We start from the raw sequence: 22,228 nt of genomic DNA, 5'->3' as shown, positions 1-22,228 counted from the left end.
CAGTCGCGCGAATTAAATTCACTGCAACTTTCGAGTAATAACATGTTTCGGCAAAGATATCAAAACATGGAGGTTACCATCTTAACGATAAATCGACATTCCTGACTTCCTGTCCGCTCGCGTTCCCCGATTCATAATTCCGAAACGCCATCGTGCGGAAAACTCTTGCGGCCATTCGCCGTTGAACACCGTTGAACGCGTTTACGTTGAATTGCACCAGGTTACGCTAGTCGATCGTTTACGCGGGGTACGTCGTCCGAAAGTCAGCTGTTCCGTTGTTTCTTTATTCGTTGTTTGGTTTTAGTGATTGTAATTTCCGACAAGCGAGCAATTTATCGCTCGTATCGAGAAATTCTGCAGTTATGCAAGAATACACGAGTTGTTGTTGTCGTTGCAAATGAAGCGGTGCAGCGCGGAATTTGTGGCGAAGATAACTTTGATCCGTTGAGGTTAAGCTCCGAAACGAAGCAGCGGAAGAGGGTCTCATTGTCAGTCAACAAAAACAACAGAAACTTTCCGACTACCGTTTCGACATGTAAGTGGAATCTTTTTATTGAGATGTTCTCTGAGCTTGAGTAATGTCAGGAATAAGCGTTTGTGAATTATCGAGGCAGATATCGTCGACAGAAGTTGACAGCTCTTTATCGTTTCGATCATTGTTGTATGCTATTATACTCGTAGCAGAGAAGATATACGTCTAGGATTTCTCTGCCTCCCTTTTAGCATAGAACAGAACCTACAGGCACTTTTAGCATGGAATAGAACCTATACCTACTTTTAGCATGGAACAGAACCTATATATTTATAGGGATGGTTGTTCCCAATCACGGTGATTTTTCATAATGATTTGTGATTTTTATGATCGCTTCTGATTGGCGGAGAGCATTCGTGCAAGTCACAGAGACATTATATAACCTGTATGTTTTATATTTTATATTAACGACATCAAAACAAAATTGCGAGTTACATCGCAGTTTTATCGAATTTATTTAATTTGCAAGACGTTCCTCAAATTATCATTTGCGTTTCCCATAATTGTTAACACTAACCGTACTGAGCACAAAATGCGACTGATGTATACATTGTTTTATGAAAACTACAAAACCGAATTTTTTTTTAATATCTCGCAATTTTTACAACAATTACGTGCTTGAATTTCTCATGGAATCAGCCTTGTAACTTCAATAATTATAAAATAAAAAATATGAAACCGGTCATTAGACCGGTCCTGGCACGGTTAATGTTAAATAATACATTGATAGTTTGTAAAACTTTATGCATATGTATATATACGTACATAAACACAAAATAAATTGTCTGCACTTTCATACTATTTGAATAAATACTACGATTTCGAAATTGAGAGGAAAAATTAATTTTTTTCTGTTTTAAATACTGAAGTAAGGTACGAAAAAGAAAATATTTTTTAATTTTATTATTCAATGAAGTATTGGGTTGGCAAATAAGTTCGTTCGGTTTTTTACCAGTTTTTTACATTGGAATAAATCACAAAAACCGAACAAACTTATTTGCCAACCCAATAAATTTACGTTATATGGAGATGTTTTTATGCAAGCTCTAATTGATATATTTAAAGAAAGAACTAATTCAATCGAGATGAAGAATTAGGATGTCGGTGAGTGAATTCACTCCAGATTAAAAAATCGCGAACATGGCGTGAATCAAGTTAAAATCACGATCGTGATCATGATTCTGCGATCACTGCGATAAATCACGGTTAATGATTTTGCAAAAAATGTTAAATATCTCGTGATGTATTGACATTTCGATAACCTCGCGAGATTGACTGGTTCAACAAAGAATTTGGTTGCATTAATGAATAAAGTGCAATTGCACCTGGCGGGTGCATCGTTGCATCCACATAAGAAATAAGGTCATAGGAAGTTAGGACGTATTATGACATGATTTTACCTCTATCATTTTTGTCTATTTTTACATTAACTTGTCCCTGTTCCCTGAATCACCCTGTATATGGTCTAAGGTAATAAACCTCAAGGAAACCTGCCTTACCGATCGCGTCTAGCGAGACCCACGTGCGCCTTGATGCGGCAACCATCCCTTGCAGCTTACAAGTCGGAAACGTCTGTAGCTTGTATATGATTCTTTCCTTTCGTTTAACGATTCGGCGTCGGCGATCCAATTTAAACTTGGCGAACCGTAGGAACAGAGGAAATTCCTGCAATCTAGATTCGAGAGGCATAGAATCCGGATAGTTTAAACGGAGCTCGGTAGGCAAAGGTAAATATTTCTCTCCGAGAATATTGGGAACATAACAAACAGCAGGGGTGTCTATCGAAAAATTGATTGTTTCGTTTGCCGCTGGCCCACGAAATGGTTCACGTCTCGCGGGAAAACGGAAATATCTATATTTGCTCTGGCAACCGGAGCCTATCGACTTCACGCTCGAACGAAATCGCGAGCGCATCGCCGTCACCAAATTCTATTCGCATCAGAGCGATGTACACCCTTCAGGGAATCTGTATTATGCAGCAACCGATTTTTTTAGCTTCCTAAACGTTTCTCCTCCGACACCAGAGAAACTCGGAGCCCTCTCGACCGCGTTACAAATGTTACGATCCCTGGTATCGGGCAATTTGGCATTCGACGCGTCCTTCTTCCGCGGGAAATACTTTGGCACCGATTCACGGTACTTATTACGCGATACTTGATCGTTGCTTTCGGTTCCGGCCCCGTAATAGTTTCGTTCTCGAGACGACGCGAAGCTTACGAAAGCTTGTCACAGACAAGTTTTCTTTTTTTCGTTCACTCAGCTATCCGAACGATCTTGTCCGTCGACAGGTTTTACCGTATATCGTCTTTATTTATGCTTTTATCTCTATGTTTAAGTAAATCCTTGCCATGAACACACTCGTCATGAAGATTTCGAACAAAGTCTAACAAATACGAATGTTATGCCTTTCTTTTTAACTGAAATAAAATTTGATTCGTTTGGAATTAAATTTAAACATTAAAATAAAAGTCATACAAAAAATATATACAGGGTGGTCCATTTATCTTGAGACAGTCAATCATTACGGAAACCAGTAGGAATATGAAAAAATGTTTTATAGAAAATATTCTTCATATTAAGGGGCACATTTAATGGCGCTATGCACATTTTTCCATAATGGCCCTTTAAGGGTCAGATGAAGGGCAGCTTCATTTTTTCAAATGGAAATCCATATGAAATCCATCACTGTAACTGTGAAGAAAATGGTATGGCATGGGGTTAATTCAATAACGAAACTCCCTCTACGTTTCATTATCATATCAGGAAACTTTTAAACTGTCTTCATCCCCAAAAATGTCGTAGAAGAGAAAAGAAAAATATTCTTTGTATGGCTACATTTATTTTAACGTTTAAATATTGATTACAAACGAATCAGATTTGATTTCATCTTTAAAGAAAGGTATAGCATTCGTATTTGTTGGACTTTGTTAAAATCTTCATCACGAGCCTGACTCGTTAAAATACGGCAAGGCGTTAGGTTAACAATACCATGACGTAGTTCGTAGTATAATGGCTTATTTAAATTGATTCGATAAATTTTTTTGTCCAACCACACATGGGGATAAAAATTGCACAAAATCTAAAGGAGCTTCGTTATTTTCACAAGCTAAAACATGTTGATCGCTTTTAGTACCGGGCGGGTTTATCGTTGAGCGAAGGGATTACGCGGCAGCCAAAAATCTGTTTCCGTTTCCGGTACACAGCAGGGTAAATCTGCCTTCGAGCATGAGACAAGGGGAGAGCTGAGAGGTGTGGGGTGCAAGGAACGAGGGAAGAGCCTGGGTTAGGGTCAAGGGGAAGGGGGTGTGGGTGTGCGGGTGACATACTGTACACTGTATGCGTACAGGACATAGGAACATATGAGCATAGGCGGCGAAGCGAGCGCAGGCGCGGATTGGACGCGGTGAACGCTCGACATCCGCGTGGCGCGAGTTAGAAGTCGGCCTCGGTCTTTTAGTGTCGGCCAGTTTCTTCGCACGGTCTCGTTGTACCCAGACGGTGGGCCGTGGATCCTCGAAGTCGAAGTCGAGCTCGGGAATCTCGCAGTTTTGCCTCGGAGTAGGCGCATTCACCCGCCGATTTCGTTCTAGCCTGGTAAACACGGGGTCGGTGGGAGATGAGCGCGCGATTTATAGGCGACACCCCCGAATCCCCAGTTGCATCGTTGTCCTATCGTAATCCCGGCGATCGCTGATGGATTTCGGAGCCCGGTCGCGATCGATCCTCGAATAAGATCCTCCAAGATCGATCGAAGAGAAGAAGAGAAGAGAAAAACAAGCATGACAGACGAAAGTTTCGAGGACGGGGAACCGCGGAAGAGGAACACGGCGCAGCGGCGATGGCGTATCTTGGCGAAGACGCTGATCGGCCCGCGGGAGGAGGCAATCTTCACGGAGGCGGAGAACGACGTGTCGGTTCGTCGTTTCACCAGCTTCGGCCTGCTGAAGACCGTTCGACTGGAGAACGCCGAGAGGAACGAAGAGTCCGGCGCCAGGTGGTACGAGTACTCCGGCAACGTGGAGAACCGGAAGTTCACCGTGCAGATTCGTTGGCTGAAGAAGAGTTTCACGGCGAACGAGCTGATCGGCTTCAATAACACCGGGAACGTTTGCGTGTGGCCTTCGGAGGAATGCTTGGCGTACTATCTGCTGAAGAATCGCGAGATCTGCCGGAACAGGAGAGTTCTCGAGCTCGGGGGTGGTATGAGCTGTCTGGCGGGCGTGATCGCGGCCAAGTACTGCGGGCCGAGCGGCGTCTCGCTCACCGACGGGAACGCGAACAGCGTGGAGAACGTTCGGTGCATCGTCGCCAGGAACGAGATGGCCGATTTCGTCGAGTGCCGGGTCGTTCGATGGTCCAAGGCGGCTCGAGGCATCAGGTCAGACAGATCGGGCAATTCGTTCCCTTACGGCAATCCCATCGGCCCTCGAATCAAGGTGATTTTCACGAGTCCGTTACCAAACCCCCTCCTTACTCTCTCCCTCTCCTTATTATTATTATTATCGTTGTTGTTACCGTCCCTCGTTTCGTCGCGATCGAGACCGGTCGCCTAACCGCGGACTCGGCGGGAAACCGAACACGGACGACTGGAAAACGGAAAGACAATCTTCTTCTCGAGTTTCTCAATTGACTTTTTACGCAGAGCTGGACCGCCGCCGCGGACGGAGACGATGAACCGCCGATATCCCCGGAGAAAACGTACGACGTGATCCTGTGCGCGGACTGTCTGTTCTTCGACGAGGTCCGGTCAGATCTGGTGGAGACTATCTACGGTTGGCTGGCGAACGATGGCCTGGCTCTGATCGTCGCGCCCAAACGGGGCGAGACCTTTCAGAAGTTCACGGAAGCGGCCACCGAACGAGGATTCACAGCGAGACGGATTGATCGTTACGACGCCAAGATTTGGTCGAGACATCTGGAATTGTTGGACCGCAGCCACGAGTATTGTCCGGATCTCCATTACCCAATCCTTTTGGAGTTGACCAAGCAGAAGAGGATGCCGTCCGGATGACCGTCATCCATCAGTAACGACCACGAAACACGAACAGAGAGAACGATTCTCCTTTGTCTAAGACCATCACCTCGCGGCGACCAGGTTTAGGCTACGTCAGTGCTGGGCAGTGTCGCCAGAAGCGACCAAGACTGGTCGATTTTTTCTCTCCTCTTTTTCCCCTTCCACTATTCCATTCCAGCAGGTAATACATGAGGGGGTAAACTGTATTCCCCTCGATTTCCTCGATCCGGCGACACTGCCCCCATCAGTCTTCGTGCCCCACCGTCTTTTCTTCATGGTAATGGTGCACAAGTTTGTGTCGAAATCAAAGAACTTCTAACAGAAATGAGAAAGAGTAATGATTCTTTTTTTAAATAGCTGAAATATTGCAGAATATGGGTAAACAGGGAGATTATATAATCATTTCAACTAAAAAATTATGATTTCATTAGTTTTTTTTTCAAAACTTCAGAGGTAGTAGACCAACTTTACGACCGGATCTGAAATCATCGTGACAAAATCTGAATATTAGAAAAAATCCTAACCGAAACTTGGCGTTGGATAAATCACAATCTTCTTGTAATACAGAATTCTGAAAGTTGAAAGCGTTCCTATCATAATGTCTCTATTTTCCCGGATTCTGCAGTGTATCTTATTTCTATGGGAAGTTCTTTGATTGTGACGCAAACTGCTTCACTTTGCCTCACTGTGTGGCGCTGTGTCCAGCACTGGCCTACGTTGTCTTCGAAGAGCCGCGCGTAGAATCGTTCGACTCCGTTCGTCGACGTAGCTTAGCCATTTTCTACGTTTCTATCGTAGACCGTCGACGCTTACGACCTAGCAGAAACTTTCCCCGTCGTTGTGTATTAGCCGAAGGAACCGCGAATCGGTAGCACGTATCGAAAGTACCTGATCTTACAATTAGACCGATAGCATGCATCGGGATAGAAATGTTTGACGCGCGTTCGTCTACGCGTGGTACGCTACCGAGTAACACTTGTAATGTCGTCACGTCCGAATTACATCGTCGCGACTGCCAATGAAATCCATCCATGACGTGATAGATTACACCGCGTCGCGTCCTTAATCTTTCAACATCGGCGTCGATTATCCGTCGCGTCGCGTCCCGTCGTCGGACCGATAGGTTTGAAACGCGACAAACCTCGCGGTCAAGTGTAATATGCAACGTCGAAGATTAACGAGAATCCCTAGATCTTTTTAGGCGACGTGTTACGAGTTAATCAGCCTGCGAAGTTTGTTCGAAACCTCTACGAAGCTCCCCGCCGCCGCGCCGGTCTGTAAATCCGATGTAAAGACGGACGCCGCCGATCGTTGCAATTATCAACCCTAATTCAATTTGCGTGTTTACGATTATTCGTACCGACACGACGATAATCCGATTGCTATGTAAGTACACTGCGTACGGCGTTGGTTTCACCGCGTTGGATTCCATTTTCCCTTCAACCCAACCGTCGTCGTTGTCGGGTCCTAGATTCTGGGAGTGTTCGCCTATCGTAAGCTTAGCAGAATTTTCTAGTCGATTTCGTAGTTCCTAGGAGCGGACATCCTTCCGCGGTTTAAGCTGGTTTCCACAAATTCTCTGTGCGACGTTCCGCGTCCGCTCCTCCCGATTGTTCCACTCAGAATGCAAAATCTGTTCGTGCAGATTATGACCACGATGTCTGCGATCATACTTTGCGAGCAAAAGGCGGTCATTTTCGTGTCAAGACGCGCTTGGAACAGGATTTGGTATCCTTAATTCCTCTGGATCTGCAGACCAAAACCTGTTCGGTGTTTGTTTGCGAAGTTGGGGTCAAAATTCCGTGCCAAATGTGATAGAGGGCAGGTCGATCGCACTAAGAGCGGACCTAATTCTGTTTTAAAAGTAAATATCCAGCAAAATCGGAGTAAGCCTTGCTACAGGAGGGAATGTAATTTCAAGTTTCACGCATTTTCAGTCATCTAGATTTTTAAAAACCTTAAAATAATGACAACAACGATTTTGCCTGGTATTTACTGTGAAAGCAAGGTTAGGTTCGCTCTCAGTGCGATCGGCCTGCCCTCTATAACGAGAACCTTCGCTTTGCCTTCCATTCGGCATGGAATTTGGACACCAAACTTTGCAAGCAGATACCGAGTCTAATGCGGAAACAAATGGACTAGTATTTGCTTGCAAAGAGCAGATTGCTTACTGGATATGTAGCGAGTAAGACCGATATCGTGTAGATCAGTGCTGGGCATGGTTGGCGCTTGCTTCCCCTACCACAGCACACACCTTCTTGTGTCTCGTGACTTCGTTGCCCCACCCACCTCACTGGAGGGGGACGTGGGCGCTATGGTGGGGACAGTTTCGCCTCGATTCAGGTAAATGTGCCCAGCACCGGTGTAGATTTAAGATGAAAGTCCAGGGTCCAAGCCGTGCCGCTGAAAACATCGATACCTTAAGATTCTAGTAAACGTGCGAAGAGAGCGAGAGAGCGTGTATGCGTGTGTGAGAGGGATGATGTATTGACGAAAAGCGAAACGCTTATCCTAACGATATAGGACCAATTTAGTCGAGTCTAGTCTAGTCGGTGCTACCGCGTGTCCACTATTCTGTACCTAAGCCGTATCCTCTCCGCGGAGGAGGTTGTGTGTTCGTTCGTATGCATCACACGTGTAAGAAAATATTACTGTTAATAAAATGAACATATTTTCTTGAATCCCTTCGTGCAATGAACGATGGTGTGTGTTTGTGTATATGTGAGGGAAGAGATGAGATCGAGCCGGACGAGTTGCAGACCTCGAATCCCGGCGTTCCTGCATTTATCGCCGACAAAAGGGAAACGTACCCGTTTCGTCCTATAGAAATTTATTATTAGTACGCGACACACAGATGTTTACCGACCTTCCCCTATGTGGAAACGCAATGCAGTCGTGTAACGTCTGCTCATCGATTCAGAGGACAACACGGTTGCTCTATTATTAGCCTCTGCGTTAGAAATCACTGGAGCCGGGCGAATCGTTGTTTCGCTTATCGTCGCGTTCTCCCTTCGGCTATCCGTCAATGGTAAAAATCGCGAAATCGGCTCGCAAATCGCGCGTTTGATCGGACAGGCCGTTTTTTTCTCGAATCGGTTCCGGTAAGGCCGAGACAGTTGCATCGAAACCGATGCATCCTCGCGATCGAGAAACACGTCGGTCCTTGTACTCGCTCTGGCTTCGAGCAACGTTGAGGGTCTTCTCGGTAAACGACACTCGATATCGGAATTCGCGATGTTTTCTCGTTGTACGCGATTAGGGTTGCCATCTATGCAATCGCGAACCCAGGACGAACGGCGTATGAACACCGGACTTTCCCGTCTGAAACCAGGACACTTTTAACTATGTACTTTTTAAGTTAGATGTGATGCCGTACAGAAGAGTTTCGGACGGGAAATTCGGGCAATCGGAATCGTTTTTTAATGAATTATAGTGCACATTTCATACCGGTATCTCTTGTGGTTCAAGAGTTATATAGTTAAATGTTACCTTTCTTGATCTAGCCCACTGTGTGCGGCCTGGCTCTTACAGTAAGGAGCATGACTGATTCCACACACTTTAAATCAGAACAACTTTTATATGAATGGACCAAACGACTTCAATTTCTCTGTAAGGCTAGAAGAATTAGTTTAGTAAATGACGTCCAATAAATAAGTTGAAAAAATGCATACGGTCGGAATTGTGAAAAACAACAGTAAAAATTGATTTTTACAACGTTTTTAGCTGGCTCAATAACGAAAATTTAAAAAATGTGTTTTGTCAACTGGTATAAACTATACACGCTCTGAAAATTTCATTGAAACTGGTTAATTGGTTTACGAATTATAAACGATCAAGAATGGTAAAACTTGCCACTTTATGGTACACTACAAATTACCACATTTGATCGTTTATAACTCGTAAACCAATTAACTAATTTCAATGAAATTTTCAGAGCGTATATAGTTTATACCAGTTAACCAGACACATCTCTTGAATTTTCGTTATCGAGCCAGCTAAAAAAGTTGTGAAAATCAATTTTTGCTATTGTTTTTCACAATTCCGTCCAAATGCATTTTTTCAAACATATCTTTTACGCATCATTTACTAAACTAATTCTTCTAGCCTCACAGAGAAATTGAAGTCGTTTGGTCCATTCATCAAAAAGTTGTTCTGATTTAATATTCAAATTTGAACAAAATCCGAAACAATTCTCCAAAAAGTGAGACAAATCCGGGGCAACCGGGCTAATGGCAACGCTATAGGCGATCCAAGTCGCCCGGAGAAAATCGCTTGTGTCTATCCGACGGCTCTTGTCTCCTCTTCGCCTTCGGTTTCGGCTTCGACGGCGATAAAGCGCGTTTAAACCGCCGAAAGGTGTTTACAGCCCTCCATGGTAAAATTAGAACGCGCATACTTGCTCTTTTTTCCGGGCTGGCCGAGGAAACATAAAACGATTTACGGAGCGATCGCTGTTCGAACCGCGATACACGCGTGTATAAGTACATATTGATATTTTCGAACGGAAGAGGAGCGAGACGAAACGAGACGGCGCGGCGCGGTCTGCGCGCGAACGAGCCACGAAAGAGGAGCAAGGGAATAACTCGAAAATTTTTAGCAATTTCCTGCTCGCTGGTCACTAAATCATCGGAAATAACGGCGGATACGAGACTCGAGCGTATAGAATCACTGATAAACATTTACGCGAGCAAGCAAACTAGTTAAAGCCACACGCCGTTAAACGTCAGTTACCCGCCAAGTCAAACAAAACCGTCGACCCGACCCGTAATTCGCAGCCAAACAACAGCTTCGCTCCGAACAACCAAAGATATTTGTTGTTCCTCCGCGAGAACGAAAGCGTTCGCGTAAAGAATCGAAGCCGTTTCCTTTGTCACCTAAAAATAAATTGTTGCGCGACATTATGGCGGTGCTCGATTATCGCGATTATTTCGCGGGTGCCAATTACGTTTGGCTGGCCGCGCCAAGGTCGTCGCGCGGACGTTTCTGCGACACGCGACGAGCACCGATTTCGAAAGCGGCGGCAGCTGCGAGAACAAGCAGGATCGAGAAGGATCGACGAATCCTGCCACTCCGACGCGATGCATAGTGGGCCAGAACGAGATTCTAGCTAATAAAAAAAATTTTGTAAAAACCACGCTTATATTAAAATGCACTAAAAAGGAGAAAATGATTTTTTTAGACATTATAGTGACTACAAATAAAAGCGTGGAGCGCTAAACTATATTGACGCAATCTTCGTGGGCGCTCCACGCTTTTATTTACAGTCACCAATGTTTAAAAAAATTATTTTCTCCTTCTTAATGCATTTTAATATAAGCGTGGATTTCAAAAAGTTTTCAAAAGATCGCTGAACGCGATCACGTACTACGCCGAGCGTCGCGCGACGACGTGTCACGGTTAATATTAACATTTTTTTCCCCTGAACGCACAGTTTTTTTTTAAGATTTGGTTTTTAATATTGCATTGTCATCCAGTTCTGAGCTACGTTTAAAGTTTCAAGTCTCTAGCTCATCGGAAGGTGGTTTAAAATTCGATTACAAGATTTGATGCATACAACGACAACTCGGCAAGCTAATATAAGCGTGGTAAAAAAGCAATTTTTGACAATATTTCATTACTCAATTCACAGTTGGTTATGGATACGTATTAAAATTAAATGCAATTTACTTGTAAACAATTTTTGAAATTCCGGAAGTCATTTGAGGCAACTTTCTATAAATTTTTCCTTTGTAAAAATCAGCTGTGTGTGTGTGTGTGTGTGTAATTGTCCACAAACTTGTATTTAAACGAACTTTAAAAATGGGGTTGAAATCGTTCATAGTGCGACGTTCTAGATCGAAAAAATTACGGATCTTTTTACCTGGTTCATTCTGAATTCAGAAATACTTTATTCCAAGGTCTGGAATAGTATTTGAATTCATTATGAACGATGCTTTCGATTGCGTATGATTTTGTTCCTTCTAGATCAATTTTCTTAAAAATTCCTTTACATCGATAATCAAGTAGTAAGACGATGATTAGGCTACTTGATTTGCAACAAACTGGAGTGAAATGGAAATTTATTTTAAATGGTATTTTTAAATTGTTCCAATATTTTTAGTGTTTCAAATGGCGCCTACTCATTATCGTCATAGATGCATCAAATCCGTTGTCTATATACTGATGATACTTTGTCTTTAAAAAATTACATTCAACAAATTTTTCCGAAATTTTTATCGCGATCCAAAGTACCACTAAAGATTGAAACATCCTCTTTACGACGACACCACATTAGTTGACGCATCTGACGCGAATTACTTTTTATTAGCAAGAACAGCGTTTTGGCGCATTGAGCGACGAAGAGTTGCTCATCAGTGTCGGATCGCTGGCATCCGTGGAGATACGTATCGTGTTCGATGCACGCGCGTATCTCGATCCGAGGTACATGTGCCAAAAAGCGCGCATAAACATATCCGCCGACGTTGATGGGCAACCAAAGACCATTGAGTCGTTTCCGACGATACTGTTCATACCACGCCGGTCGAGATTTAGCCAGATTATCGAATTTCAAAAAGTTTCAAGATTATCTGCCGAAAAGTGTCCTCGATAGTCGAAGAGACGTATTGTGATGCATTTACTATTTACTTTTTGTCCCCACTCTACTTTGTCTTCCCCTTCTGCGACGCTTTTCCCCTTCTACGACGCTTTTCCCCTTCTACGAAGCTTTTCCCCACGCTTACGCCGCACAGTGGGCTCGAGTGAAGAAGCACGCGACATTTCGCGAGAAAATCAACTTTCTGATTTCGATATTTTTTCAATAGCGACAATATTAAGTACATTATAGAATAAATAATTTATAAAACTGTTTTTCGAACAATTCAATTAAAGAAATTAATAAAAACAATTAAACAAACGTGAAATATATTAAGTTACAAATCATTGAGAAGGAATTATCTTTTTATATATTCAGTTCAAATTTCATTGCAATATCTTCAGTGGTTTAAGAGTTATTCAAACATATCGCGTGCTTCTTCAATCGGGCCCACTGTGGAGCGTCCGCAATGCCCTCCTTGCCCCGTTCCTGTCCCGCTAGTTTACACTCTTTCACTGGACAGTACAGCAGGAAGTTACGGCGAATGGAGTAAGGATCGGAGCCGCTTGTTTACGTAAAGTACGCGCGATACAAGGAGGAGGCCGGTCGAAGCGTATTTACGATGCGAATGCACCTCTAATCGGCCTGCAAGCTAGGCAGCTCTCCCTCTCGCCTATGTATAGAATCGTGTCGCTATTAATACGGACTCTATTATTAATAGAGACTACGGCGTTGTTGGGACAGTTGTGTTTTCTTCGATGCGCGGTTCACCGTCTCTCTTCGGCTGAGTCGTTGGAACCTGAAACATAAACGATCGATCCGGTACGATCGGAGATCCGACGAAGAGATAGCGCAGATAACACCAGCTACAGAACGTTACCCTTACCTCAGCGAAGAGCGGCCGAACAATCGTCGTTGGTTCCTCTCCAAAATAGATTCTAGTCTCTATATTCTAGAACGAAAAGAAAGGGAAGCGGACCGCTGCTCTTCGAGGTCGAGGCCTCCTCAGGGTCGCTAAAGCCCTGACTAATTACTCGTTAATTCGACGGATCCGTCGACGGGGAAACCAATCCCCGATCTTCGTTACGATATTCGTCGCACAAAAGCTTTCTTCTCGAAACCGAAGAATCATCCGTTCCCCTTCTCGTGTTTCAGGGCGGACTACTGGAAGTCGCAGGGCAGAAAATTCTGCGATTTCTGCAAGTGCTGGATCGCGGACAACAAGCCCAGCATCGATTTCCACGAGGGCGGCAAGAAGCACAAAGACAATGTCGGCAAGCGGCTCAAAGAGATACACAAGAACAGCACCAAGCAGGCGAAGCAAAACAGGAAGATGGAAGATGATATCAGAAAAATGGAGAGCGTGAGTGTTGTTGATTAGTTTCGTTTTGTTTGGTCGGATTCGACGGTGTCTTTTGATCCTAAGAGAATCCCTTTTCAATTTCTAGGCAGCCATGGCCGCGTACCTGAAGGACGTCGAGAACAACACCAGGGACATGACTGCGGACAGGATCATCGAAGAGAAGAGGAACAGAGGCGACACGAGAGACGTGAGTGGAATAATCAGAATAGGTAGTTGTTAGCAGTGGCGTTAGCCTATGGGCAACTTGGGCAAATGCCCGGGGCCCCAACCACAAACCAAGATCCAAACTCTATTTTTTCATAAAGTTATTTCGTTTGGGGTCAGGGGCCCCGAAATTCTACTTTGCCCAAGGCCCCAACTAGTTATAAGGGGGTCCCGAACACAAACCAAGATCCAAATTCTACGTTTTTCTCATAAAGTTATCTCGTTGTGGTTAGGGGCCCCAAAATTCTACTTTGCCCAAGGTCCCAACTAGTTATAACGCGCTACTGGTAGTCAGCAAAATAGTAACACGGAGATCATCGTTTCAGACACCGAGTGGAAATCGATCCGCGACGATCCGGGAAACGGCGCCTGGATTCAAGGGCAAAACTCGCCAGGTAATCATCGAACAGGTTGTTGGTAATCATCAGACTGCGGATCTTTATGCAAGATAAAAATTGACTGCAAGAAACAGAAGCCAAATTCAATGTTATTTCTCCCCTTAAAATTTTCCAACAATTTTGAATTTCATCTACTCAATTTTTCTATAAAAATGCATGAAGATCCGCAGTCTAGTATCATAATTATACCGAAAACGGTGCACCTCATCTAAAACTATGATCTAAAAATCTAAGGCAAAGCGGCGGTAACATGTGTAGAGAAAAGTTGTTCAGAATGGTGACCTTGACAACATATTTAAAGGACATCCAAATCGGTGAGGTGTGCGTACCCTTTTCTGTATAATTACCAGGTAGTTTACTCGCTTCGACCGGAAACGTTAACGCCGGAACGTTTTCTGTCCAGCTTCCTCACGAGATCGACCCGTGCGACCCGACCCTATCGCGAAGCAGTAGACAGTACCAGCAACAAAGAGTTCAACCGGGCCCAAGACCGGAGAACAAAGGCCAGGGTAAGAGTAAAACGAACAAAGGGAAGGGCAAAGGGAAGAAGGCTCAAGAAGAGGACCGTTCCGCGAAACCGGTGCGCAGGCTCTGGTACGAGGCGCGCAGTCCGGAAGGGTACACGTACTACTGGCACATCGAAACGAACGGTGCGTTCTTCGACTCTCCTAGATTCGTACGCAAACGCATTCGTTATCCGAGTATTTCCATATTCACAGAATCCGTATGGGAGCCGCCCGAGGAAGGTTACATGACGTTCGCCGAGCAAGAGGAGGAAGCGAAAGAGCAAGCTCTTCAGGAGAAGCTCCTCGAGCAGCTGGAAGAGGAAGAAGCGATTGCGAACAAGGATATTATCGAAGAGAAACGAGCGAACGCCGAGCGTGAACGATTGAAGCAGCTGAGGAAAGCAAGGTCGAAGCACAATCGATTCGACGACACGACCGAAGCGGTGGAAACTGAGGAAACCGAAGAATCGGAGAAAACCGCGGACGTCCGAGAGAAAACGGAGGAGCAAGAGCAAGAGCGACCTTACAGAAGGGACTACAGCGAGTCATACGAGAAGTATCATCCTTACGGGCCCTGGCAAACGGTTAGGACCGTGTAAGTATTAAGTATATCGACGATCGGCACCTGTTTTCGCTTCGCGTCGCGTGTCGCTATAAATCGTGCTCGTGTGTTTCAGGGAAACGAAGCCGGTGGACTTGCAGCTGCCTCGACTGCCCCAAAAGGTGGCCGCACCAGTGTCACTCATCGAAAAGGCGGAACCCCCGCCGCCGCAGAGGACGTTCAAAGAGAAGACGATCACGCGGATCGACACGGGCGACAGCGAAGGAGACTTCGAGCCAATCGCGTTCAAGAAACGGAAAATTGGCAACAAAAATGTACGAAAAAGATTAAACGATGACTGATATATCCGCTTCGTCGATCACCCCTTCCGTATCGTTCGTTCCATTTGAAACGCGGTCGCGTTTCTGCCGCGCGATGTTGCGCAACGGCATCTAACGTTCTCAAGAAGATTTTTATCGTCGCGATAATAATTCGCAAGTTTATATCACATTCCATCTTTGATCTTACATTATTATCTACATTTGTACAAATAAAAAAACGTCGAAGGTCGAATCGTGTCCCTGCGAGTCGAGTATCGAGAACGACGTCGACCGAATCGGGAGCATGATCGGGCAGATACGCAACGCGTTTCTAGAAATATGTACAACGCGGAAAGTTTATCGTCGAACGGGACGTATGCGAGGCTTTGGCGAAGCGAAGGAACCGGTTCGTCACACCTGTTCGGGCTTCGGCATGTTTTTCTGAACAACCTCTTTGGACGACACGTGTCGCGCGTCGTCGCGCGGCATTCCTCCGTTCAGCTTGTCGAGAATAGCCTCGAGCGACAGCCCCTTCGTTTCCGGAATCAGCGCGAAAACGAACGCGAACAGAAACACGCAGATGGTTCCCAGCAGAAAGAAGCATCCGTACATGCCGAGTAACGTGACCATGTTCGGGAAGAATTTCACCACGAAGAACGCGGTGCTCCAAACGGTGACCAGGCCTATCGTGACGATCGGACCGGATACGTCTCGGCTGAGAATCTCCGCAGAGACGACGTACGGACCCGGACCCATCCCTAGATTATACACGATCACGTAGATGGACAACGCTACGACCGGGATCCAGTTGAAAGCGTCGACGTTGTACTGGAGCATTTGCATGTAGCAGAACAGTCCGAGCGTGTAGTGGCAGACGCACATTCCCGCGCACGATATCAGGAGCAGCGGTCGCCTGCCTAGCCTCTCCATCAGCGAAGTGGACAACACCGAGCCAAACACTTGGATAGCGCCAACGATAATCGCCGATGTGTTGGGCGACAACGAGCTCCCGGATATCGCGAATATCGTTTCCGAATAGCTTATCTGCAAATGCAAACGGACAAGATATACTCCATGGTAAGTTGCGACTCCTACAGGCTGGCTGAAAAATTCCCGGAATTTTTTAAAGCATTTCAGCAGCATAAAAACAGACAGACAAGAAATCGAGCTAATAAAAACGTAATAAAAATACCGCACAAACGAATGAATCCACACACTTGACCGAATAATAAGTTTTATTCATTCATTAACAATGAAATGAAACAATAACATTTACAACAAATGTTCGAAATTGCCTCCGTTTGATTCGATACATTTACGGAACCGTTTTCTAAAATTCCCGACGATGGTCGCGCACTCTTCCACCGTAATCTCGTCCCAGGCACGAGTTCCACCGTGGCGTATCGCGTCTTCCTGAAATTTTTTGCTACTTGATGGACCATACTGAGTAATCCATCGGGTTAAGATCCAGCGAGTTCGGCGGCCAAACATCCTTTCCCCAAAAGCCGGGAAACAGGTCTTTTGCAGACGACGATGGTGGATTTGGCGGAATGGCGCCGGCGCCCAGTCCTGCCGTAGCGTGAATCCGCCCTGCGGTCGAAGTGTCGTGTTGCCCACAGCTTTAATTCCCTCCGGAAGACACGTTCCTGGTACTCGGCGGCGTTGATTTTCACGTTTCTCGGGATGAACACCAGTGGCGTCTTCCCGGTGGTGCAGATACCGGGCCAGCCATGACCGAGGTTGGGAAATGGCTGCGGCCGAAGTCTTCTGCTGGCCCTTCTTGAGCAGCTGGCGGCGATTTTCGCGGTTGTGTAGGGGTTCGACCGTAAAAATTTTCTCATCCGTGAAGAGAACCTTCTTCAGGCGATCACCATCGTCGGGAATTTTAGAAAACGGTTCCGTAAATGTATCGAATCAAAAGGAGGCAATTTCGAACATTTGTTGTAAATGTTTTTTATTCATTTCATTGTTAATGAATTAATAAAACTTATTATTCGGTCAAGTGTGTGGATTCATTCGTATTTCTATGCTGCTGAAATACTTTAAAAAATTCCGGGAACTTTTCAGCCACCCCCTGCACAGTCTCTCTCTCTCTCTCTCCTCCTCTCATTTTACCATGGCAAATATTCCACAGAGTTGTTGACCTCCGAACAAACCCGCCGAGATCACCCATCCCTTGATCGTCGCTTTGTCCCGGAACAGCTCCGACACTCTGAAGGGCTTCTCCGAGGCGTTCATCTCTTTGGCTTCGGACTGCAGACGCAGCATCTCCCGTTGCACTGTGTGCTCGTGACCCGCCCGGAACCATCTCGCAGACCTGAAGGATGCGACAACTATTATAGAGCAACTATTTTACAAAGTATGTAACAGAGAATAAAGAAAACGGATCCGTAGGTTACCTCGCGGCTTCGAGGAGCCGATGACGCCGCACGAGATACACCGGCGATTCCGGTACCAGGAGGAAGATGGCGAACGAGAGAAGAGGCACCGCGAATCCGACGATGGAGAACACGCGGAACGAAAGCATCGCGCCGAAGATGTACGTGAAGAGGATGCCGCTGTTCAAGATCAAGGACAACAAACTGCCCAGCATGCCGCGTATCGCGTCGCAGCAGATCTCCGATACGTAGCGCGGCACCAGGAACAAGGTCATCGCGCCGCTCACGCCCGCGAAGAACCGCGCCAGTAGAAGATGCCAGTGTTCAGTAGCGAACACGGTGACCAACCAGGCGACCATGCAGGGCACCATCGCCAGACAGCCCGTCGCTTTGCGCCCGTACCTCTCCGTTATCCTGCCGACCATCGGGGTGGTCAGCCCAGCCGCCAAACACAGGATCGCGGTCAACCAGGATGCGGTTTCGTCCGTCATCGGCTCGTTGCCCACCGGCGGGTCCTCGCTCTGCAGGACCGGCATCATCGGAGACTGCCAGCCGACCGATATCCCGTACGACAACGTCGCGACGTTCACTGAAACAGAATGTTCAATCATCAGTTCCTCTGATATGTACTTAGTAGGACAGTGTTCTATCGATAAATGGCCCAAGTGTCTGGCCTATAATGGTCTCAGAAGTAAGAATACACTTTAGATGTAAAGTAAATTCCTTCTTGAGCAATGAAAAACAATGATCTCATCGCCAATTATTTTTTCACAGCCTGTCATAGATGCTGTTCGAAACGTTCAGGACTCCTCGACTTACCCATCACCGCTACGAAAAGCTGCCGCGCTTTCCCCGGCTCGAAATCGGCATTCTCCTGCGCCATATTCACATGCGAATCGGTGACTGCGGTGCGCGAGAGGTGCAACCCCTTTTCATCGACCTTGAAACAACGAGTGCTCCCGCTCTCGTCTCTACTCGCGATCGATTCTCCTTTGACCGTTACCGATCGACGATGCCGCCTTTAATTTATACCGATCGGTATCCGCGCGCCTACCAAACCCGAACGAATCGAATCTATCCCTCTTATCTTCCGGCATAAGTATGTATTACACGTATGACAACATGTTGTACGAGGACTACTGTATGCTCGACAAACACGACCGACTGCGTTCCCTATCAGCGTCTTCGCCGCGAAATCTCGGTCCGCCTTTCTTGTCTTTTCTTAATTCTATTTTTATCGTTTTCACGATTTTAGCGATTTTCGCGGTAGTAGATAGTTTCCCTTGTGATAACGCTCCGTGGAAATCGTCGAATCTCGTTTGCATGGCAGCGGACGCCTTCGCGTTTCGTCGCGCGTACTACGAGTATCGTATACAGTGAATGTACAAAGTATTCGTACACCTTTTAAAAACTAATAACTTTTTTATAATTGTACCAAACGACCTGATTTTTTATAATCAATTAGAAGCATTGGTTTGCGAAATGATATGCAAAAAAGATTGTCAAAAAATTATGATTTACAAGGTGACATGCAAAAATAAGTAAGGTATTTTTTAAAACTTTTTTATTTGAGCCCCCTTCATGAAAATTTAAAATATATGTTTTGTAGATCTATGTTAGTTATGCACATGCTGAAAATTGCAGAAAATTGATCGAAAGTCGTGTAAAACTCCGATTTTTACTATTTTTAACCGCTTGTAACTCGTGTGCATGTTAATCGATTTCGATGAAATTTTCAGCATGTGTATAACTAACATAGATCTACAAAACATATATTTTAAATTTTCATTGGGGGCCCAAATAAAAAAGTTTAAAAAAATCCCTTTTTTATTTTTGCTTGTTGCCTTGTAAATTATAATTTTTGAAAAATCTTTTTTGCATATCATTTCGTAAACCAATGCTTCTAATTGATTATAAAAAATCAGGTCGTTTGGTATAATTATAAAAAGTGTACGAATACTTTGTACACCCACTGTAGTTATTAATAGACTGCGGATCTTTATGGATTTATGGCTTATAAAAATGTTTAAAAAAGGCTAGAATATGAAATACGACAGAGTTTTGTATAATTTTCATTTGCTTTGGATCTACAAAGGCTGTGCCCATTGAAAATAGAATTTTATTTCATTACACTTTCTCGAAATTCGTCGAGAAAAATTGGAAAATGCATGAACGTTTTATGCGATTATGGGAAATATTAATAGGTCAAATGCAAAACTGAACACATATTAGGCGAATCAAAAGATATTTTGAGATCATTTCCGACTTTTAAGATGATTTAGGAAGAGTATACATTTTCATTTAACTTCAGTTTCTTTTTATTGACTTGGTCAATTTTTATTTCGCATAAAGATCCGCAGTCTAAGTATTAGAGATCCTATTTCGCGTGTAATACTTCGCCTGTGTTTAACAATCATCCGTGAATTACTATATCCTTATTTGATTATATAGAGCAGCCTTATTTTTATTATTATATGTATATAGAGAGGATATACGTTACTATATTCTTATTTTATTACTAGACTGCGGATCTCTATGCATTTATGGCTCATGAAAATGTTCAAAAAAGGCTAGAATTTTTATTAGATTAATCTGTTTTGGATCTACAAAAAGGCAGTTCCGATTAAAAAGATTTTACTTAATTCCACTTTCTTAAAATTTGTCTACAAAAATTGGAAAATGCACCAAACATCCGCAGTCTACTTCTATGATTTTTGAAACGTTGATATGAATGAGAATGTATTAATGCACGTGACTGCGCAAACACGTGACATAATGCAGGCGTTCCCCTGTACATGTGCATAAAATGAGACGTATTGTCACGCGTACAAGTGTATTTTACTTGCACGTTAAGAACCATGACCTCTAATAGTTGTGCATACAGAAGCACGATTACCTCTGATTTACCATCGATCCATTTTATCGCTTCCCACCGATAAGACTAATTTACGACCTATCGGGGAGAATTGATCCGGTGTTCCCGAGCAAACGGTTGTCATCGGTTAATTTATGCACACAGCGTTTGCAAAAGCGCGGAGGAATTTTAAACTTAGCAAATTTCGTAGCTCACGCGAAAGATATCGCAACGACACAACGTTTGCTAACCCTGTACCTACAATAGGGAACCTGCTCCGATAAAAACCACTTCGCATTCGTCATTCGTAATCGATGCTTCCAAAGATGTCGCACGAAAATGTTCCATTGCTTTGCGGGAGAAAACGATCGGAAAGATTCGATCGTCGCGGTCTTGATCTATATCTGTAAGTATACTATGTATATTTGTGTACGTATACATACATATATGCGGTCTACAATGTGTGTCTGTCAAGAGCGTACCGCGCACGCGGGTGCATCGACGCATCATACACATGTTCATGTGTACATATTCGTACAGAGTGTATAAAAACTAATGGTCATCCGTTCTATTTGTAACAGAAACTTGCCGCAAAATTGTTTAATAACAAAGAAAATTGTTGTTAGATTTTTTTACGTCGACACCTCCCACTCATATAAACGAGAAAAGGTTTGGAAGAAGCCATACAGTGGGCCGCAAAAGTATTCGAACACTAAAACAGAATAACTTTTCTATAATTGTACCAAACGACCCAAGGGCCCAAATAAAAAATTTGCTTAAAAATGCCTTTTTTATTTTTGCATGTAACCTTGTAAATTATAATTTTTGGAAAACCTTTTTTGCATATCATTTCGTAAACCGATGCTTCTAATTGATTATAAAAAAATCAGGTCGTTTGGTACAATTATAAAAGAGTTATTTCGTTTTAAAGGACGTTCGAATAAACTTTCGTTAACCACTGTACACCTCTGGATCGGTGGACATTTGTAAGAGAAACTTGCCGCAAAATGATTTATAACAAAGAAAATTGTTGTCAGTTTTTTTTTTACGTCGACACCTCCCACTCATATAAAAGAGAAAAGGTTTGAAAGAAGCCATACGTCACAAAATACAAATTAGTTATTGAGATATAAGCTATTAAAGTCTTTGCAAAATTTGATTGTGTGTACTACACAGTCCACTCGACCGTGTCGATGAGACAGAACATGCTCGTGTGCGTGCATCGAGACAAACGAAATTTAAAGGGACATTCGGATAATAAATTTGAAGTTGCAAAATGTGAGAGAATACCTTAATTATATCCATTGTTACACATAAAAATATGAAAACACTACACTTCTACACAATCACTACTACTACGCAACACACTTTCCGAAATTGTGACAGCAAACGGGAAGAAGTTACTCCGACCACGATCAAAATAGTACTGCGGTTGTCACCTCTGTCTTTTTTGGGTGGATTTAGGTGGGGAGAAATAGCGTCTGTTAATTGGACGAGGGTATGTCGGAGGACTAGGTTAAGAAGTGGGAAAACAGTCAAAGTAATTC

General features: G+C 44.2%; 3 protein-coding genes across 3 annotated transcripts; 2 read left to right on the top strand and 1 right to left on the bottom strand.

Annotated features, from left to right (window-relative positions):
- Positions 1-237: 237 nt before the first annotated feature.
- On the top strand, positions 238-15,493 carry LOC143216744 (uncharacterized). The gene is made up of 7 exons (XM_076440089.1): positions 238-535; positions 13,273-13,480; positions 13,566-13,667; positions 14,011-14,079; positions 14,486-14,732; positions 14,802-15,183; positions 15,266-15,493. Coding segments are annotated over exons 1-7 (1,236 nt in total). The 5' UTR covers positions 238-533; the 3' UTR covers positions 15,492-15,493.
- LOC143216742 (facilitated trehalose transporter Tret1) lies at positions 3,215-20,107 on the bottom strand. Its single transcript, XM_076440084.1, has 4 exons — positions 18,647-20,107; positions 17,849-18,416; positions 17,565-17,766; positions 3,215-16,493 (listed from the first exon to the last, which is right to left on the bottom strand). Exons 1-4 carry the CDS (start codon positions 18,708-18,710, stop codon positions 15,861-15,863), a joined length of 1,467 nt encoding a protein of 488 aa, XP_076296199.1. The 5' UTR covers positions 18,711-20,107; the 3' UTR covers positions 3,215-15,860.
- Positions 4,312-5,543, top strand: LOC143216746 (calmodulin-lysine N-methyltransferase). Its single transcript, XM_076440098.1, has 2 exons — positions 4,312-4,968; positions 5,175-5,543. The coding sequence occupies exons 1-2, from the start codon at positions 4,312-4,314 to the stop codon at positions 5,541-5,543; spliced, it is 1,026 nt and encodes a 341-aa protein (XP_076296213.1).
- Positions 20,108-22,228: the final 2,121 nt, after the last annotated feature.

Source organism: Lasioglossum baleicum, chromosome 16, assembly GCF_051020765.1.
Source record: "Lasioglossum baleicum chromosome 16, iyLasBale1, whole genome shotgun sequence".
In the NCBI taxonomy this organism is placed as follows: Eukaryota; Metazoa; Arthropoda; class Insecta; order Hymenoptera; family Halictidae; genus Lasioglossum; species Lasioglossum baleicum.
Note: the sequence above shows the minus strand (reverse complement) of the source record. Positions and strands in the feature narration are given on the sequence as shown.

Excerpts from the sequence above, each read along its gene's own strand:
- LOC143216744 (XM_076440089.1), top strand. Across the intron at positions 13,481-13,565 it reads ATATCAGAAAAATGGAGAGC|GCAGCCATGGCCGCGTACCT; the intron begins GTGAGTGTTGTT and ends TTCAATTTCTAG. Across the intron at positions 14,080-14,485 it reads TCAAGGGCAAAACTCGCCAG|CTTCCTCACGAGATCGACCC; the intron begins GTAATCATCGAA and ends TTTTCTGTCCAG.
- LOC143216746 (XM_076440098.1), top strand. The coding sequence starts at position 4,312 with ATGACAGACGAAAGTTTCGAGGACGGGGAACCGCGGAAGAGGAACACG. Across the intron at positions 4,969-5,174 it reads CCATCGGCCCTCGAATCAAG|AGCTGGACCGCCGCCGCGGA; the intron begins GTGATTTTCACG and ends CTTTTTACGCAG.
- LOC143216742 (XM_076440084.1), bottom strand. The coding sequence starts at position 18,710 with ATGGCGCAGGAGAATGCCGATTTCGAGCCGGGGAAAGCGCGGCAGCTT. Across the intron at positions 18,417-18,646 it reads GCTTTTCGTAGCGGTGATGG|TGAACGTCGCGACGTTGTCG; the intron begins GTAAGTCGAGGA and ends ATTCTGTTTCAG. Across the intron at positions 17,767-17,848 it reads CGGCTCCTCGAAGCCGCGAG|GTCTGCGAGATGGTTCCGGG; the intron begins GTAACCTACGGA and ends CGCATCCTTCAG.